At 51.3% G+C, this 19,082-nt stretch overlaps 6 protein-coding genes across 6 annotated transcripts; 5 read left to right on the top strand and 1 right to left on the bottom strand.

The window, feature by feature from the left end:
* Positions 1-686: 686 nt before the first annotated feature.
* N0V96_007078 (uncharacterized protein) lies at positions 687-2,356 on the top strand (the record flags this gene model as incomplete). The annotated part of the gene is made up of 2 exons (XM_053196193.2): positions 687-1,035; positions 1,095-2,356. The coding sequence occupies 2 exons, from the start codon at positions 687-689 to the stop codon at positions 2,354-2,356; spliced, it is 1,611 nt and encodes a 536-aa protein (XP_053046312.2).
* A 602-nt stretch (positions 2,357-2,958) lies between these two features.
* On the top strand, positions 2,959-3,715 carry N0V96_007077 (uncharacterized protein; the record flags this gene model as incomplete). The annotated part of the gene is made up of 2 exons (XM_053196192.2): positions 2,959-3,299; positions 3,370-3,715. The coding sequence occupies 2 exons, from the start codon at positions 2,959-2,961 to the stop codon at positions 3,713-3,715; spliced, it is 687 nt and encodes a 228-aa protein (XP_053046311.2).
* Positions 3,716-4,177: 462 nt separating this feature from the next.
* On the top strand, positions 4,178-4,858 carry N0V96_007076 (uncharacterized protein; the record flags this gene model as incomplete). The annotated part of the gene is made up of 1 exon (XM_065757911.1): positions 4,178-4,858. The coding sequence occupies one exon, from the start codon at positions 4,178-4,180 to the stop codon at positions 4,856-4,858; it is 681 nt and encodes a 226-aa protein (XP_065613434.1).
* A 4,956-nt stretch (positions 4,859-9,814) lies between these two features.
* On the top strand, positions 9,815-11,317 carry N0V96_007075 (uncharacterized protein; the record flags this gene model as incomplete). The annotated part of the gene is made up of 4 exons (XM_065757910.1): positions 9,815-9,867; positions 10,007-10,517; positions 10,687-11,238; positions 11,300-11,317. 4 exons carry the CDS (start codon positions 9,815-9,817, stop codon positions 11,315-11,317), a joined length of 1,134 nt encoding a protein of 377 aa, XP_065613433.1.
* Positions 11,318-12,547: 1,230 nt separating this feature from the next.
* On the top strand, positions 12,548-14,331 carry N0V96_007074 (uncharacterized protein; the record flags this gene model as incomplete). The annotated part of the gene is made up of 2 exons (XM_053196190.2): positions 12,548-13,238; positions 13,295-14,331. 2 exons carry the CDS (start codon positions 12,548-12,550, stop codon positions 14,329-14,331), a joined length of 1,728 nt encoding a protein of 575 aa, XP_053046309.2.
* Positions 14,332-15,788: 1,457 nt separating this feature from the next.
* On the bottom strand, positions 15,789-17,175 carry N0V96_007073 (uncharacterized protein; the record flags this gene model as incomplete). The annotated part of the gene is made up of 4 exons (XM_053196189.2): positions 15,789-16,269; positions 16,362-16,738; positions 16,830-16,894; positions 16,974-17,175. The coding sequence occupies 4 exons, from the start codon at positions 17,173-17,175 to the stop codon at positions 15,789-15,791; spliced, it is 1,125 nt and encodes a 374-aa protein (XP_053046308.2).
* Positions 17,176-19,082: the final 1,907 nt, after the last annotated feature.

The following is a 19,082-nucleotide window of genomic DNA, read 5'->3' as shown; positions in this document are numbered from 1 at the left end:
GCTTGCACTTCGGGCCCTGGCGATTGAGGAGGCTTTATGATGTACCTGTATCGGATGGCCGAACGTGGCTATGAGAGAGAGGCTATTGTGTTGATTGGGAGTGAGGATACTGGCATGAGAGAACGTGTCATGGCTAACGAAGACATGCTTGGAGAAGAATGAGACTCATGGTTATGACATGAGAGAGTGAGCTGGGCCTTTAACTGTAACCGACTCCGAAATGACGTCTGAAGACGCCGCCAGAGGATAGACTCTTGGTACGGAAGTTGAGACTGAGCAGTCTCAACAAAAAAGTTACGATTTCTAATTTCCATTGATGACAGATGAGAAGAATAATGTGTACCCTCAGCACGGTATCTTGCGATGTTCCTAAGTGAAGTCCTGAAAACATCTCCCTCAATCGAAGTGTTGTTTCTCTTGCATGTGAGCTGAGTCTTTCATGAGTGAGACATTGCTCTGCTGATGTAATCAACCACCGCAATTGGTATTTTCTTGCTCTTCATTGGTCATCTTTGGAACACCGTGTGGGGCTCGGCTGCCTGAAAGTCACTGGACTTCGCGACACCCTGCCATGTTCCTGACGCGCTCTCCCATTTAGCGGCGATCCCTCCCACCGAGTCGTGACGCCGTCAACGAGGGTCCTCTCCCCCCTCGCAAACCCGACATGACTCTCGCCTCCCTTTGCAATGTCTTCCTCCATTTCACTTGATTCAGACGACGAATATGGCTACGATCTTTCTTTGGAGGACGAGACGTTGCTGAGCCAGCTCATTACCGACAACCCCGCCCCCACCTCTACTTCATCACACCCCGCCGCTCCCTCGATCGCTTCAGACTTTGGGATTGACACCGTCGCCGAAGAAGAATTCCGCCTAGACGATGCTCCCGCCGAGCTTCTCTCCTATCGCACGACTGGCACAGCCAAGGGCCCTGTACAATCTAGCCGGAGTCGCTCAAAGGCGACCTTTGCCGACGATAAGAAGCAGGCAGATCTTCCCCCGGCGTCACCTGGCCACTCCGTCGCCTACCCGGATTGTGAGTGTTACCTTGCGAGACAAAATTCTACTGAAACTGACTGACGTGAAAGCGCTTAGTGAGCAGGGCCCTTTCGAATAACAACGCTACCCCATCATCACCAAAGCCGAACGATAAAGCCACCCCTGATCCCGAGAATGATACCCGATCACCGCTTGTACGATTCCGATCGTATCCCCGGAAGCCATTCACCGTCACCGACTTGACCTCGGGCGCCTGGTGCGAGCTACAATACTTCTATACCCTCACCCGCCTACCCTATGGTCGGAAGACCCGGACAGCGGCGATGAAGCAGGGGACAAAGGTACACCAAGACCTTGAAGACGAAGTACACACAACAGTCCGCGTCGAGATCGCGAGTAAAGAAGACGGCTTTGGTCTTCGAATGTGGAACCTCATTCAGGGACTTCGAACACTCCGTGAGACCGGTATGACCCGTGAGCTTGAAGTATGGGGGTTCGCCGACGGCAATCTGGTCAATGGCGTCATCGACGGTCTGAGCTACGAGAATCCGGACCCGGAGTTCATGGAGCAGCTGAGCCAGGAGTCTGAGCAGAACCAATCCAGCATCACCGACTACTTCCCTTCAAAGAAGCAGGCGAACATACCCCAGATCTACCTCACGGATGTGAAGACGCGAGGGTCCATGAAGGCGCCCAACAGCCCCGCATTACTGCGGCTGGCGAAGGTGCAGCTCTTCCTGTACCAGCGTTTCCTGTCAGAAATGGCAGCGGACAAGCTGGACTACCTTCGCATCTTCCGGCGGTACGGTCTGGACCCGGATGAGCCGTTCTCCGACTCGTTCATTGCCCAGATTGGCAGCCTGCACGACGAATTGTTCTTTGACATGGATTCCTCGCCTGACGGGGACTACATCCCGCCGTCTCCCACTACAACAACGTTCAATACTGAAGCTGATGAAGCAAACCGTAGTACATCGGCGCCGGACTTCATCAAGTATAGGACATTGAGGGAATTGCTCCCCCTTCTCGTATCAGAGTTGCGCCAAACCTTTCCCCACGGCGCCGACTCCGTGGGTCGGCTTCTCGCTGTGGAGTACAGGTACCGTGGAGACGGTTCGCTCATTGATAGCCAGGTCTTCCCCATGGATGATCGGGCGCTGAACCTCTACTTGGGTAACACGATGGAGTGGTGGCGAGCGGATCGACAGCCGCGGGGCGTGCAGATTGAGGAGGCGTACAAGTGTCGAATGTGTGAGTTTGTGGGCGACTGCACATGGCGGTCTGCTATGGATGAGGAGAGATTGCAGAGTACTAGGCAGCGTTTGGCAAGCAGGAGGAAGCATGTTACAAGTGGCTGATGTTGCGATATTGCTTCATTTTTGCGTTTGAGATGGCATTTTCTTGTTCGCGAGGCGCATTATTCGGCTGGGGCCCACACTACACAGGTTTCAAGAATTAGGATAGCTTATGAATATGAGTTGATGATCTACATATCAAGTTGACTTGTGCCTTGTGCTTCTCTGAAAGATGGTCTGCAACACGGTTCTACTTTCGACCTAGCCTTGTGACTTTCTCAATAGAACCCTACTGATTCTTTTCCAACAAATGCGCTGGCCCTGGGGCCCAGGCCGCTGCCTCTCCGAAGCCTTCAGTTAGTACATCGATGAATGTCTTGGTGATGTCGAAATCAATTTACTCTTCAGTAGTACCTGAGGCCCATCCCTCGCGCCAGACCTCCTTCCTTAATCAGTGGACTTCATGAGAAGGCAAGAATACTAGGGCCTTCCTCCTTCTTCGGCACCGCGAAGTGTGATCTTCGTCCACAGTTTCCTCCCACACAACAGTCTTCAAGGCAGGCTTCCGAGTCTCGACGAGCAGTCTCCTGCTTTCCACTTGACTTTTTCAGCCACTCCCTTCTACATCAATACTTCCCAAATCCAACCCCCACAACATCGTCACAATGAACGCCAAGAAGGAAAAAGACCCAAAGATTCTCGAGCTCGTAAGCTCTATCGAGAACAAGCCGTCTTGCGAGAACTACGAGCGCATGGTCTCGGGCATGATGTACGACCCCCTCGACCCGATTCTCAACCAAGGCCGCCACCGAGCCCGCTGCCTCGCGCGCGACTTCAACGAGATCGACCACCGCCAGCACGCCCTCCAGGATGTGGGCAAGAAGAAGAAGGAGATTCTACAGCAGCTTCTGGGCAAATTTGGCGAGCAGTCATTCATCGAGGCCCCTTTGTCGGTCGACTACGGCTGCAACATCATCTTTGGCTCTAAGTCTTTCGCCAACTTCAAGTACGTCTGACCCACTTGATCGCATGAAGGCCATGAAGAAAAAAGAGTGTGTTCTGACAAATATGTGCAGCCTGACCATTCTGGACGTCAGCCTCGTCACCATTGGCGACCGTGTTCAAATCGGCCCCAATGTGAGCATCTATAGTGCGGCCCACGACACTAGCATTCTTTCCCGAATGAAATGCGAGGAATATGGTCTGCCGGTGACCATTGAAGACGATTGCTGGATCGGTGGCGGTACAATCATCCTGGCTGGCGTCACCATTGGATCGGGCACGACTGTTGGTGCTGGCTCTATTGTGACAAAGAGCTTACCGCCTCATTCGGTGGCGGTGGGCAACCCTGCCAGGGTCATCAAGAAGGTGCAAACACTGGAGGAGGAGATGGCCATATCGAACACCAGCATCAAAGAGTGAACTGATCAGGAGACTTATTGGCGGTATAAAGAGGCGTCAAGTCACGAGTTGTGACACAGAATCGCTTTGCTACCTGGGGGGCATTGACATGTTCCGGTTGCCGGTGGTGATACAGAGTTCTCCAGATCATAGCAATGAAAGAAGTTTACCCAAACGAGTAAACTGTAACGACGTGACAACTCAACACATGAATTGCTCTTCCTTGTTGACGAACAGTCATTTGCACATTTCAAAGTTTGTCTTGAGATCTTCTTGGTTCAAAGATGATCTCCAAGCGTATTTATTGACAGGAATTACCTCTTCTAGAGCAACAGTAGGATGCACATTTTAGTATAAAAATGTATGCATTGATTCCTTTAGCAAGGCTTTTCTGCTTGATCAACACCATCGCTACTCCAACGCTGCACCCAGAAAGGCCAGCACTCAGTACTTTTACTCTGTTCCACGTTGAACATTCGCATTATGGAGTTCGCAATCTACGAGCCCCGTGTACCTTCAGCGGAGCAGATCAATAAGCACGCTACGGTCAGCCAGCGTCTCGACAAGTACGAGAGACTCCTTGAGGAAAATGCCACCAAAATCATTGAGAGAAAAAACGAAGAAGTCAAGGATTGGATCGCCTATTCTTGTAAAGCGGAAGCCTACGGAAGACTCGAAGTTGACTGCAACATCCTCCGCACTTCTCGCCACTTGACCATCCGAGAAAAGTTTTTGGAGGACAAATTGACAACCAAGGACCTAGACGAATACTTCAAGCGCATGGGACACCTCGATCGTTTCCTAGCACTGCTGCGCCTGCAACACTCTTATTTCGTTTTAGATATCTCCAAGGCTCTCCTTGACGACGACAACCCAGATCCCTTTTCGGATGAATCTCAGAGGGCTACAGTGAGAAGGCTCAAGGACATTTTTCTGACCTGGAAACCTGTCAACGAGGTACCCGCTATTCTGAAATCAGCGAAAGAATACGGGATTGAGGTTCCAGATGTAAATGATGACAAGGCGTGGGAGACAGAGCGAAAGTTACTGCAAGGAATCGTGGCTTTCCAGAAACATTATGATGTGAAGAGAGAAGAGGACAGACGGGAAATTGCTAGGAAGCGATTAGAAGAGGAGCGAAAACAGCAAGGGTCGTCTACTTGAGTTGCCAAACGTAAGCTCTCGCCCACAACTTAAGCTGCTTGTCGAGCTGAGGCGCCTCGTCAGGCTGAAGTCACAACGCCTCAGCGTGCGTCCCCAGAGCAGGTCTCAGCCCGGTATAAGGCTCCCCCAATCAACCAGATTTTGCACCTCAATCTCTTAAATCTACTCCTATCTTGCTAGCCTCTATTGACTTCTCATTCGTCTCGTTGCCCATGTCTATTCCACTCACTGTTGCCTGACTACACTCCACTTCCCTCTATTCAACAGTCCTAATTGAAGATTTACCAATTTCGCTGAAACGTCTTATTACTGCTATTGCAGGCAAATTTTCCAGGGTCATGGTATCATGCAAAGACTTCCGCAACGTGAGCACTCCCCAGGCTTTAGAGAAGAGGTAGTAGAAGTAGGAGTAGAGCCTGCCCAGTTGATATTACTTTTGTACCTAAGTAACAGATGGGTAAAGAAAAGTGAGATGATATGGTTAGAGACTTACGAAAAGTGGTGGCCTCTCTAATGGAGATGATGTTCCTTTGCCTAGTCACTAGATCCCGATGCTGCAGAAAGGTCTGAGCAACCTCTTCTGGACAGATGTCCGATAGCCCATTTTCACACCACCAGACGTAGCTTGAACCATCATCCTCGTTCACCTCAGCTATAGAGTCACGTAGCTCCATCATCCCTGGCGGCGCCTTACAATTAGACTTTCCGGCTTTCGTGCATAACGCAGCGGTGCTCTGTTTGTCCTAAACAGAGGTCCTTCGCCGGATGATCGTTTTTTGGAAGGTGGATCTGCCGAGCTACAAAGTGACCAGCTACATCCATTGCAAGAGCCCTGTTGACGTATCGCTGTGCAGATGTTTCAAGATTGATGGCGATCAGAGGAAACTTGCAAAGAAAGCCGATTAGCAGCTTGGGTCAAACTCAACCAGTCACAAATTTGAAGATAGGCCTAAAACCCACTGAAAAATAAGGTATAGGAAGTTCAAGAGAATTAGCTCCGTACAGAAGCAATAGGACATAAGGGAAACTAAATCAGAGAGCAGCAGCTCGAATGATTTTTGTAGTGCACATGACGTTCATGTATATCAGCCACTGAATCTCTTCCTCACTTAAATATTTTAGTCGCTGCTCAAGACGCTCAACTTTACTCTCCTACTTTATATTGTTGGTTTTTTTATTTATTTTTTCAATTTGGTACTTCACTTTTCTTTACGTCACTTCGTATTTACTTGGGACTTTTCGCGTTTTTTCACAACACTCCCACACTTTCTTCGCATTTACTTCACACGTATAGCCGAAGTTTTATTGACCAATTTCAGAAGCCTCGACCGCTACTAATAGGCAAACTTTATAAGACCGCACGAGTTCGCCCCTTGGATCCGACGTCTGTGAGACATGTGTGAGCAGCATAGATCATTTACAATCCTTGCCTTTCAAGTAGATGAGGAAGTCCCATTAACCAGATATTCTTAATCCAGGACTACCTCAATTGAAGATTGAGACAACAATTACTGTGACAGACTCATCACAGAGAGATATGACAAGACTCACCGCGCCAAGCTACTCTTCATCTTACAATGTCTTTAATTTCCAGAGGGCACGATCATTTCTCGTCTAGGTCTGATGTGCTAGCATTAGAATCAAGCCACCACTACCAGTCCCAGAACGGGAGCGTGACGCAGGACCGCAAGCTCTCTGTAAACGGATATAACAACATCCTTTCCGGCTACAACGGACAAACTCTATCTGTGGAGTCAGCAGTTCATTATCGGACGGCTGACGTCCGGGGTTCCCGCCAAGTTAAGCTACCAACAAACAAACTTCCCAGCCGATTCGTGATGCGGACCAATGAGCATCCAGCCGTGCCACAACCAACAGATCAACTCACCCATGAGATGCCTCTTGGAGACAACCCTTTGCCCAAAACAACCTGGTTCAGGACCATGTCGCCCCGCAATCCTACAGCAACAATTTCTTAGCGAGACGAACCAACGGATTTGACAAACTTGTATTTAGAGAGGCCGCGTCCTCCAGGACCTGTATCTAGTTGAGGGGGCTTCACTCTTTCCATTACAGACACCCCACTTTCTCTCTCTTGACGCCAAAGACCATAGGAAGAAATCCTCAGAATTACCAACCGGCAACGAAGAAAGTTCCCAGAATATTGATACTATGCAGAACAATCAAAATGTAGGCAGTAAATTTAGTGACAGGGCATATAATGACATTCAAATTGGACTCTGCTAATATCAAACTGGGTGATTAGCCAGTGGACGATGCTTCATCGGATGTTGGAGACGATGTGAGGGCCGTATTCCGTATCAGTAGCAACGTATCAACTGATCGTTCTTTCCCATTGTTAAGCTTTTAGAAATATCGTCAATGGTATCTATAACATCGAGTATACGTGCGCGTCGAGCCGAGAATGGTCGGACGTATCATTCCATGAGCTCCGGAAGTAAGTGTCGCATCAGTCAAACCTTCTGGAGACCCTTACTTATCATTGAGCAGAATACTATTTCCCAAACGACAATGTGAGTGAAACAATATGCGCGAGTTTGCTGGGCTGGGTCTGGAACCTGTGCTAATGTAGTACGACTCTGTGTTGAAGAAAGAGAGCGAGCGTTTGGGTAAGCAACTGACGATCCTTGTAACCCACGGTCCCACAGGCAAGGGTTTTTGGAGACTGTGAATAACTAACTAGGGGCAGATCTACAACATTGCATCTGGCTTATGCAACTTGAAGATGAGTTGGCCTTGTGTCCTGCACATAGACATGCGAAACGGGTACTCGATATAGGAACGGGAACAGGTGTATGGGCCATAGACTTTGGTGGGTCACCTTCGAGCCTCAACATTAATGATGGAATTAACTAACAGTCGACTTACAGCCGATTCCTTTCCCGCTGCCCATGTATGTTGTTGATTACTAGAAACATCGTTGAGATTTGGGAATTGTGAGGCCCATAATAACATGAACATCAAATAGGTTATTGGCGCAGACTTGAGCCCGATTCAACCAGAGTGGTGAGCCTTGACGGATCTCGTAGTCACCTCTGACAATGTTTGCTGAATGATGGTCTAGGACACCTCCGAACTGCGTTTTCGAAGTTGATGATCTGGAAAAGCCGTGGACTTGGAGTCAACCTTTTGACTTTATATACTGCAGGAGCATGGACGGCGCATTTTCAAACAGAAAGGAAATGCTTCGTCAAATTTACGAGTAGGAGAGCCCTTGATCTTACTTAGGTACTCAGCACTTGCAAGAGGTATGCTAACCACAAGCCTGGTTCTCTGCACAGAGCCTTGACTCCGGGAGGCTTCCTTGAGGTTGCTGGGCTGGAATTGCCCTTGGGATGTGACGATGGCACGGTACCTCTGGACTCGAACTTGTGGAGGTGGCACTCCCTGTTACAGGAAGCTGCAATTAAGATTGGCCGACCGCTGGAAAGCCTGGCGCATAACTATGGGGACTTGGAGGAGGCCGGCTTCGTCAATATCGTTCGGAAGGATTCTAAGTTACCGCTCAACTCATGGCCAACGGAACCCCATTTGAAAGATCTGGGACGGTGGCAATATGTCAATTTAACTTCCGGTTTGGAAGGGCTATCTCTTGGGCTGCTCACCCGCGTGATGGGTTGGTCTAGAGACGAGGTTCTCGATTTGTGCTCTAGGGTCCAGCAAGACCTGAAGGATAAGCGAATGCACGCTTACTGGAAGATGTAAGTTTCTACCTCTGACTTCTGCGCTTTGAGCTACTTATGCTGACATTGATAGTCACATTGTCTATGGACAAAAACCGGACAATGCTATGGAAACGTCTTGGGACTGATGTGGGAAGGAACACCGATGTTCATTTGTAGTCAAGCATTATCCGCGGGTCTTGCCGCTCGTTTGACGAGGGAATTCATGATGTATGAGATACATGTACATGCGAGGTGCCTGCTCTAAGTATGGAGGAAGTTTGTGTACTAGGTCAGGGCCAAGAAAATGCGTGTAATTTCGCAACGAGCATCACGTGAGTAGAGGACGAAATTGGCGGATTGTACCATCTACCCAAACACTACAATTACCGAAAAACAAATGAAGTGTCGTCAAAATTGACTAGATACTACATCCCACCGGTCCCCGTTATCCGGGCAATCCAGAGAGCCACACCCGTCCCCGGACAGCGGCCTTGTTGGTAAATCGGCGCGGTATGCGGCAGGGCCGATACCCACATCCCGGCAGTGGCCGGACCTGTGGAGGCACTATCCGTAGGGTAAACTTAAAGCGGGCTTGGCAACCTTTACCTTGAGCTAAGCCTCGGGTTCGGGTTAGTCGGTGTTACGACAGGGATAAGGACGCCGTCTCCCGTCCCCGCAGAGCTCTCTATCTGATCCCAACCCATTCCCGAACTTCCCCTTTTGCACACGAACACTTACGCGTCTCACTGGCTGAAGGGGGCTCGCATTAGCCCCATAAGAGAGAGATCTCTTTTTGCCTCTCTTCCCCATCGTGACTGGGGCCGCACAAGATTTTCTATCTGTTTCCACATATCCAGCCAGCCAGCCAGCTCAGCCAAGCCTAGGCCAAGCGCCCCCAAACAACATTTCATCTCTAATCCATTTGCCTTTACCTTTTACTCCGTATCCCCGTCTCTATCCGTACCTTATTCTTTCTCCTCGCTCTGGCCCCGTTCTGACTGATTTCTTGTTCATCTGAGCTCAACTAGTGCCAAGGTACCCGCGTATTGCCAACCAAACACACACGCACACACACGTTCTCACAGGCTCACACAAACATACCCTCGTCTGCTGTCATCGTTTGATTGTCGGTGAGACAGCGACGCTATTAAAACATACCTTCGGACTTTGCCCCACTTTGTCAAAGGACAACAATCAACGGGAACGGCAGATAACTACGGGATAATCGAACGCTGGAGCTCATCGCCGTCTCGCATACTACTACCACAACATGCCGCCCCGGAAGGGTAGTCCCAAGGTGAAGACGGGATGCCGGACATGCAAGTGGGTTTTGCCTTTTCCCCTCAGTGGCTTGCTGGAATCAGATCCTTCCGAACCTTTATCTTTCATTATCCCTCAAATGGCAAAGAGGAAAATTCTTGGTTAGGAGGCCTTGGCTGACTCTGGGATGATAACCAACTAGGGCTCGAAAGGTCAAGTGCGACGAGACCAAGCCCAAATGCATGCGATGCACATCGAGTGGCCGGCAGTGCGCCGGCTACGAGCCGACGCTCGAACACGGCCTATCATGGTATCGGCCTCAGCAGCTGACCGCTCACGACCAGCGTGAGGGCAGAGCCTTCCAGTTCTTTTCTCACATGGTCGGGCCTGTCTTGTCGGGTCCGATGGACACGTACTTTTGGACGCACCTGGTTGTACAGTTTAGCCACTTTGAGCCCGCCGTGCGTCATGCCGTCTTGGCCATCAGCTCCCTGTACGAGGATTTCCACGACGGCGCCCGCGTCACAAGACAGAAGCCCGGTAATGACTTTGCGTTGAGTCACTACAGCGCGGCCATCCAGAGAATCAAATCCGCGCAGGACGAGCAGCTCGTGTTGCTGGTGTGTATCCTCTTCATCTGCATCGAGTACCTCCAGGGCGACGTCGAGGCCGCGCTCCGGCACTGCAAGCACGGCATCATGATCCTCAACCGGGTGGGTTGCTCTTCGTGGGCACACGACTATCTGATGCCGATATTCCGGCGATTGAGCTTTGCCTCCTTCTTCCTGGGGATAAAACCATCCGCGGATGCTGCGGTGCCGGGCCTGTTAGGATTCGAAGTTCCAATACCAGACAAGATCGAGAGTTTGGGGGGAAGCACAGAGCGCGATTGACGACTTGATGATCCACGCTATCCGATTTGTATCTGGCGAACCAACAGCCTTCGATCGGCAGGATCTCGAGACGCGGTTAGGCCAGTTCCACGAAAAGCTCACCGAGTTTGACAACTCGTTACCACAGTCAGAGTCGGCGGCAAAGGTTGCAATTTGCAGCATGTTGATGAGATTTGAGATGGCCAAGATACAGATAGATACGATTGGTGGCAAGAAAGAAACGAGATTCGACAAGCATGTCGAGGGTTTTCGCAGAACGATAGAGCTGGCAAGGCGAGCTTCACATCTGAGGAAGACGTATCCCGACAACCGTCCGCACGCCAGCTTCACATTCGAGAGCGGTTTCCTGTCACCAATGTCTTTCGTATCCAATAAATGTCGAGACCTGAAATTGAGGCTGGAAGCTTTGGATTTCATGGTTGAGCTCGCCGCACCGAAAGAAGGGTTCACAGACGTTGGCACCTTGTACAGGATCGGCCGGCGAAGCATCGAGGTTGAACATGGGATATCATTAATCGACGGCACAATCGAAAAGGACCCGGTCGCGCTCGCGAAGTTCTCTTTCCCACCTGAAGAGAATAGAATGTTTGCGGCACCAATAGATCACGAGTTATACGTGATCAAGAATGAGGATGGAACAACCACGTACCGGAGAAATGTATCATTTTTGAGGAGGGACGCTGAGGGAACGGTCAGCTCTAGTCAGGAGTACATTACGGATCAGATATCGGGAATGGTATCGCAAAACGTACCATGTATGAGGTGTGCAAAGTCTATGTAGCACTACAACGATAACGAATGAGATTCCCATTTGCCCTTCTTGGCAAGTCTGTATTTACTGGCTCAAAGGAATAAACATGAACAAGGAACTTTTAGACTTGCATGCGTGTCCCGCGTTGGATCTGAGTAGCATCCACCTTCGGCATCCCACATGCCCCCCCGGACAGCTCCATAGCCAGATCTGAGTTTATTTGACAGCGTCTCCATATGCTAAGATCGGTCAACGATCCAACAGAAACGTGTTTGTGAGGTTGATTCTAGGTTTTCGGCGGTTTTCGGCATTCGCCTAAGCTACTCCCCAGATTTCGGTGCTTGTGTTTGTGACCATGAGTAGTGTACGAATCAACTTACGCGTGAAACACGCCGAGATTTCGGCCGAGCCAAAACTGCCTCGCTCGGAGATCAGGCTTGCCGTGAGCTTCGCCCTCCTGATGATGAATCAAAGAATTGTCAGGATACCACCTCCCCTTTAGAAACATCCATGATCACCCTCATGAGACCTTCTAGCTTCAGCAATGTCATCGTCCACCATAGCCTAGCTGCCGAGAGGCTGGTGCCGTGGCTCCAATCCCAAAGTGGCGATGGGGGTGATCCGAACGCCGCTAAAGCGGCACTTGCGCCGTGCCACACGTTCACATCACCCTCCTCCACGCCTCCGGTCTTGCTCCACTGTGGGGCAAGACCGAGAGGAATAAAAGCCGGGCGATCGCCGGCTCGCTTTTGCTCCACGGCACTCCGGCTTCGCCTCCCTACCAGAGCGGCCTTTTCGTCTTTTTCGCACGAGTCCAGCGTCGTACTGCCGTTTCGACCGACGCTCAAACTGACGAGATTCTAGGAGCGAACCACTATGGCAGCTCCGGGCAGATGGAAGGGAAGCTCGGCTGTTCCGTACAGCAGAGGGGACAAAAGGGGGCCCATCTAACAAACACTGGTCATATATGATGAAGAACACTTCCCCATACGAGACCCGACATATAGTCGAAGTCACGGGCATGCTCAGTTTTGTTTCTCGTTGTGGGTAAAAGAGAGAGAGAGAGAGAGTCTATTGCTCACCTAGAACGCTCGTCAACATGCCTTCCCCTATCTGGGCCCTCGCGGCCGCAGTCGCTCCAGCTTTCGTCAACGCCGCAACCCTCGCCGACGTCTGTACGACTGCCCACGCGCAAGAAGCTCTCCCCGCGAGCGGCTTCATCCCCGGCATTACCATCGACGCGTCCTCCGTCGTGAGCTCGGTGGTCAGCAACGCCTCCGTCTCCTCTGAGTGGTATCCCTCGGCCACCATCGAGTACTGCAATGTCACTTTCGCCTACTCCCATGACGGCCTCACCGGCGACAAGGTCCACGTAACATACTGGGTGCCCTCTCCAGACGCCTTCCAGAACCGATACGTCTCGACTGGCGGCGGTGGCCTGGCCATCAACTCTGGAAGCCAGTATATCCCCACGGGTATCATCGTTGGTGCTGTTTCTGGCATCACCGATGGTGGCTTTGGGGACTTCAACACGCAATGGGACGCTGTTTTCCTCGCGGCCAATGGCACTGTCAACTGGCAGTCCGTATACATGTTTGGATATCAGGCACACAATGAGCTGGCCACGCTCGGCAAGGAGTTCACCAAGAAGTTTTACAGCGTTGCCGCCGACCAGAAGATCTACTCCTACTACCAAGGCTGCTCCGAGGGAGGCCGTGAGGGATGGAGTCAGGCACAGCGATTCGCTGACCAGTTTGACGGTCTTGCCATTGGTGCGCCTGCTTTCCGATGTAAGCAATATTCCCAACCTTGTCTCCATTTTGTGTGATACTGACAATCACCAAAGACGGGCAGCAGCAGGTCAACCATCTGACGGCCAACGTCATGGAGCAAACCCGAAACTACTTCCCTCCTAGCTGCGAACTCGAAAAGATCCTCAACATGACCATTGCCGCCTGCGATCCCCTCGACGGCAAGACCGACGGCGTCATCGCACGCTCCGACCTCTGCAAGAACACATTTGACTTCAACATCACCATCGGACAAGCCTACTCCTGCCCCGCCAAAGCCGCCAGCACCGGCCCCGGCTTCCCGACCCCGGCAAGCCCAGCCCAGAATGGCACCGTCACCACCGAGGCCGCGACCTTGGTCAAGGACTATTACGACGGCCTCCACGACTCCACGGGCAAGCGTGTCTACCTCAACTACCAGCCCGGTTCAGCCTTCTCCGACGCGACGGCCTCCTTTGACGAGGCAACACAGACCTGGGGCCTGAGCATCTCCGGCCTCGGCGGCGAATGGGTCGCACGATACCTCCAGCTCCGCGACACCAGCGACCTTGGTACCCTTGCCAATGTCACCGCCGACACCCTCCGCGACTGGATGCTCTACGGCATGAACAAGTACGCCGACTCGCTGCAGACAACGCACCCGGACCTCAGCGGGATCCAGTCCGCCGGTGGCAAGATCCTCCACATCCACGGCGAGCAGGATGATTCTATCCCCGCCGCCTCGTCAGTACACTACTACGAGTCTGTGAGGAGCATCATGTTCCCCGGACAGGGCTTCAACGAGAGCGGTGCAGCCATGGACGAGTTTTACAGGCTGTACCTTGTTCCTGGCGGCGCCCACTGCGGTGCCAACTCCAACCAGCCTGGTGGCGGATGGCCTCAGACGACGCTGCAGACTGTGATCGAGTGGGTTGAGAAGGATGTCGCCCCAGCCACATTGAACAACACGGGTGTCGGCATCGACACGCTCTGCCGCTGGCCTATGCGGCCTCTATGGTCCAACGACGGGGCTTCATTTGATTGTGTCTATGATCAGGCTTCTATTGACAGCTGGATGTACACTTTTGATGCCTTCAAGATGCCTGTCTACTAATTGGCTGTTGGTTGTTCCCTTAAGCCATCCTATTGCTTGAAGCTTTAGCTTTTAGGCAACTCTTGCAGATCCGAGGCATATTTGTACAAAGCTTCTGAATTATTCGTGTACATACTTGTTTCGCAGTAACTAGTACAAAGACGACTAATGTTCATGTTTAAGTAGTTTTTCAAAGCAGACGTTCCTACTCTATGCTTTACTTCTTCCAAATAGTGAATATCAAGGGCATGCTCTATGATAGAAACCCCAAACTCAGTATCCTAGATCATCGTCCGGCAATGGTTAACGCTGAAATTGGTCTGGTGGAATGAGCCGGTGGGCAGCCGCTCGCAATATGGGGAACAACTTCAAATGTTGGTTGCCCCCAATTACCATCCCTACCACTTCCACACCGCCCTGCTGACCTGAGTGTACTCTTTTCGCGTTCAGTTCTTCAGTGCATGCTTTCAGGCAATTTGGGGACATAGTTCTCAGGAACATACGTTCGAGACTACTCGAATCTACTCGGCATTGTAAATGGTGGCACCCATCGCCTCCAAAGCCACAAGCTTTGTCGATCCGACCCAACAAGCTTTTTCGGATTGAAAGGCCGTGTGTCTTGCAAATGAAAACTTACCTTAGATAGAGATCTACGGTCTCCGCAAAGATCGGACGGCATCGACTACTTTGACATGGTAGACGGCTATGACGGCACCCAATTTCAACTATCCTAGTAAGAGAGGCGTAAGTAGAAGTCTCATGCAATGTGAGAACGTAAATAGCGGCGTGGAAAAGGCCATGTGCACTGGTGTAAATTCAGAGTCTACTTATGCACCTCTGGTAGCGTATTTAGACTTCAAAAGCACTGCCAGCCTCACTATCATGAGTCTCAGTCTTTGGAGTGCGCTGTAGGACATGTCGGGTAGGTCGCATACTGCAACATCAGTTAGAACAAGTCTAGCACAGACCTTGTTTCCTCAAGTGAAACTTTGGGGAAAACTTTAGCGAATAAATCAGCGCCTGTACTCCCGAGGATCGTCGGCGATCTCGAAAGAACTGATGACATCCCAGACCGTGTCCTAGGAATATCCCTGCACTTGCTATCGACGATCGCAGACTCTTGGTTCATCTGAAAGAGCTTCCAGAAGGCAGATGGAACAATGGGAAGGGAGGGTAGCAATAGTTTTGACCTCAATCGGTCATTCACGATGTTGTTGAAATTCTTGTCTACAAATCTTCCGAGAGGGACTCTCGATTAGCATATTGCTCCCTTGGCCCCAACTCCGTCGCGTTTGCTGCTGCCCGCCGCTACAGCGATGTAGCCCGTCATGAAAATGCTTGAGTTCGCACAACAGCTCATCAGACCACCAATGGACCAAACATGAGAGTGTGTTTGAACCTCGAGTCAACGCTCATAGGGGAATTATTTCATTATCATTTCATATTAAGTACAAAAAGCGTCACAAAGGGGATATCACTCAAGCCCTCCCATCATCCTTGGTCGTCTCCTCCACAATCGACCACTTCGTCTCAATCGTAATCGCCTGCGCATTCCGCGGCAACCTCTGCGTCGACTCCGTCTCAGAGATATCATCCTCATCCGTCCCGTTCGACCGTCTCCTCAACTCCCCTCTCCCAATGACCGTTGTCGTAAAGTGCACGTCGTTCTTGCCGTACATCGTCTCGAGCGGGATGCCGTTGGTCAGGTCCTCCACCAGGTGCTCGTGCTTGCACGACTGGCTGTTGCCACCCAGCCGCGAGACGTACTCGTCCGTCTCAAAACGGCGGTGCTTCCAAAAGGCCCAGAGAGGGAGGAGCATCGGGAGCGAGTTGCAGAGGATCGTGAGATTCGTTTCGAGGACCGTGAGGAAGGTTGCGACGGGCATATTGCGGACGACTTGTTCTAGGCTGTAGACGTCGATCATAATGCGGAGCCTGACGATGGAAGCGATGATGGCACTAGATTGGAGAATGTTAGACAACGACGCTCGTTCGTTCATACCGAGGTCTTATTGATCGGCCAACCTCGGTGGAGGGGGGCCATAACTCACATGAGATTCAACAAAAACACACCACTGAGTCCCCATCGCGTCGACACGCTGACCTTCTTCAAGCTCCAAATCGTGTACAGCGGCACCAACATGATAACGGTATTGGTGATGCAGTTGAACAGCCCCGTCGAGAGGATGCTTGCCTCATGCTCGCGGCAAATGTCCTTATTCGTTGCGTGCCATTTGCCGTTGCTGATGTGGCAGACCAACAGGGTCTGGAGGATGTTGCCGACGCCCCAGAGTATGACGATGAGGAATGTCATCTTGGTCGCCAGGCGCATGGGCGGGCTCGTGAAGACGCGGAGGTAGAAGAAGAGAACGCTAAGCTTGGTGGTCAGGCTGACGAAGCCAAAGATTGTGTCGGAAGGGAGGAAAAGCTACGGTTTGCCGTCATGATTAGCAACAAGTAAGACTCGAGTATTCCCCAGATCTCATAGCGAGTGAGCTCGAATTCATCGGGAAACTCACAGAGTCCAAAAATGTCCAGTTCGCCTCGACCTGCGAGAGCTCATATCCAAGACCAGCAGATGTCCCTACAACCAAGTTTTAGCAACACATCCTCCAGCCAACCCATCTTTGAGCCTTCATGGAGCAATTAGGGAGGATGCTTACAAAGTCCTTGTATCACCAACAAAGCGATTCCCTGAGGAACAGCCAATAGCGTGAAGTAGTCATCCCATCCCAGCCTAGACCCCGCCAGCACACGCGAGACGACCCGCAACGCAACCACCAACACCGTCACGAAAGCCACCACCGAGTTGGCAATAAGATACGCCGAAGCCTGTGGCACGATAGGCATCTTGGTGTACTGCATGTGGGGAGAGTATCCTCCGTCGTCGTCGGGATGTCGAAAAGGCGAGATCGCGTCGTTCTGGCCTGAGAAGCTTTTCCTGGTGACTTTGGCGGAGTGCACCGAGCCGGGGGTGGGAAGAGAAAACGAAAAGAAGGGAAAGACTCCAGAGAGACTGGGAGGGGCAGAGAAAAAGAGGAATACAGGCCATGTTTAACCTCGAGATACTCCTCGCTTCCTCACTTACCCTCAACCCACTCTATCGCTTTCTCTCTTTCGCTCGCTCTTCTGACAAGCAACGCAAACAGGGATAAGGTCACATTGAGTTTCAACGCATGGGAAAACGCGCCTACGATTCTCGCTCGAACGGGCAATGACTCGCACTGGGGCGTGGTTGTTCCCCCCCTCTCCCCTGATCTCGCTTCCCCCGGGCTATATAGTGGGCACCTGACGGTGCTGACTCGGAAGGGTGGACTGAAAGTCAAGAAAAGGACCAGACATATCGTTGAGACCTGCCCGAAGAAAAAGAGAGAGAAACCCACGATGCTAGGAACGCAGTAGCCCGCACATCCACAACCCGACTCGAGGCGGCTTTCCCATTCGCCTCGCTTTCTGAGCCTTGACTCCTTGCACTCCCCCCCTAGTCTAGCGTTGTCCGGGGCCCTTCGCTAATACCGATAATGTCCAGACCTGGACTTGCCAGTCCTCGCCAAACTCTTCATCACGGAATCACATAAATCCTCCTTTCCCCCTTGTTCGTCACATACCCGGGGGGGACGCCATCGCTCTACAAATTTGCTCCTAGTGAAGTTGCATCTGTCAAGGTCGCTTAGGTCTTGGTAAAGCCGCCCCCTGGTTCGGAGACCTATGCGGCATACCGGGATAGTTTAAGAATTTTGGCTCTCAGCGCGGCACTTGATTGCTGCGCATCCAATCTCAAGGGAGGCGAACTGCGGGATGTGGTGGATCTTCCCCGATGTCACACGTGGGCGCAAAGTTGCACTCGGAACTCTTCGACCACTGAGCGTCGAGAGTTGCACGGAGTACTCACGTACGATTAGGAAGAATATGCAACCTAGTATTAGGTTGTTGAAGGAGTTGATTTCACAGCTATCACCAGGTACATGATGAGTACGTCATTCTCTTGAGCAAAAGTTGACGACTCGGGCGAGTGAGTTCACCACATAATATCGTGAGTCAAGCCTCGGGAAGCGGCACGTCGATCAACAGCAATTTTCAAAGACTCAAGCACTTACCTGAGTGTGGACATCACTGAACATCAATAAGGAAGACCCGGGAATGGGTCGATGCCTGAGCGCTGAGGTGAGCCCGGCTCTCTGGTCCCCATTCCCAAAGAGCAAATTCAAGCCAGTTGCGGATACCATTTTCATCGTCAGCAAGCGCCCCCCACCTAGACCCTTGCAACTAGGGCGCTAGTTGGTTGCAAAATAGAATGGTTGCGCTATTAAGGTTAATTACGTCTATGAATCTAGGGGCTTCGGGCGGGTCTATCTTTCGTCAACAGTAGCACTACGGATAGCAGCGTTCGCTCGCCTTGCCTAAACCGGATGGTTAGTGCCGGGGATGGGTCGACGTCAACGTCTCGTCTTGGGATTTGCTATCCGGACATGGCGATAAGGTTAAGAGATCGCTTTTATGATTGCGAGACGAGGACTTGGCGCGAAGGTCGAGTCTAGTATGGGATCATCAGCCCCATGTCATATTCAAGTAAGGGGTTCCCAGTTGAGCAGCTAGCATTCGCAGAGCGAGAAGTGCCTCAACTCCATGCAGTCCAGGTCTAAAGTAAGAGAACAGTACAGATCGAACTATTCCGTCAACTGCGAAACGGCCTTAGTACATATATATGCACATGGATGAGGAAGAAAAGCTAATCATACGGCAAACCGATCCTGTTTCCCTTATTCCCTTTA

Source organism: Colletotrichum fioriniae, assembly GCF_027942845.1.
Source record: "Colletotrichum fioriniae strain IMI 355084 chromosome Unknown scaffold_8, whole genome shotgun sequence".
Taxonomy (NCBI): Eukaryota; Fungi; Ascomycota; class Sordariomycetes; order Glomerellales; family Glomerellaceae; genus Colletotrichum; species Colletotrichum fioriniae.
This window is presented reverse-complemented; position numbering and strand designations above follow the sequence as displayed.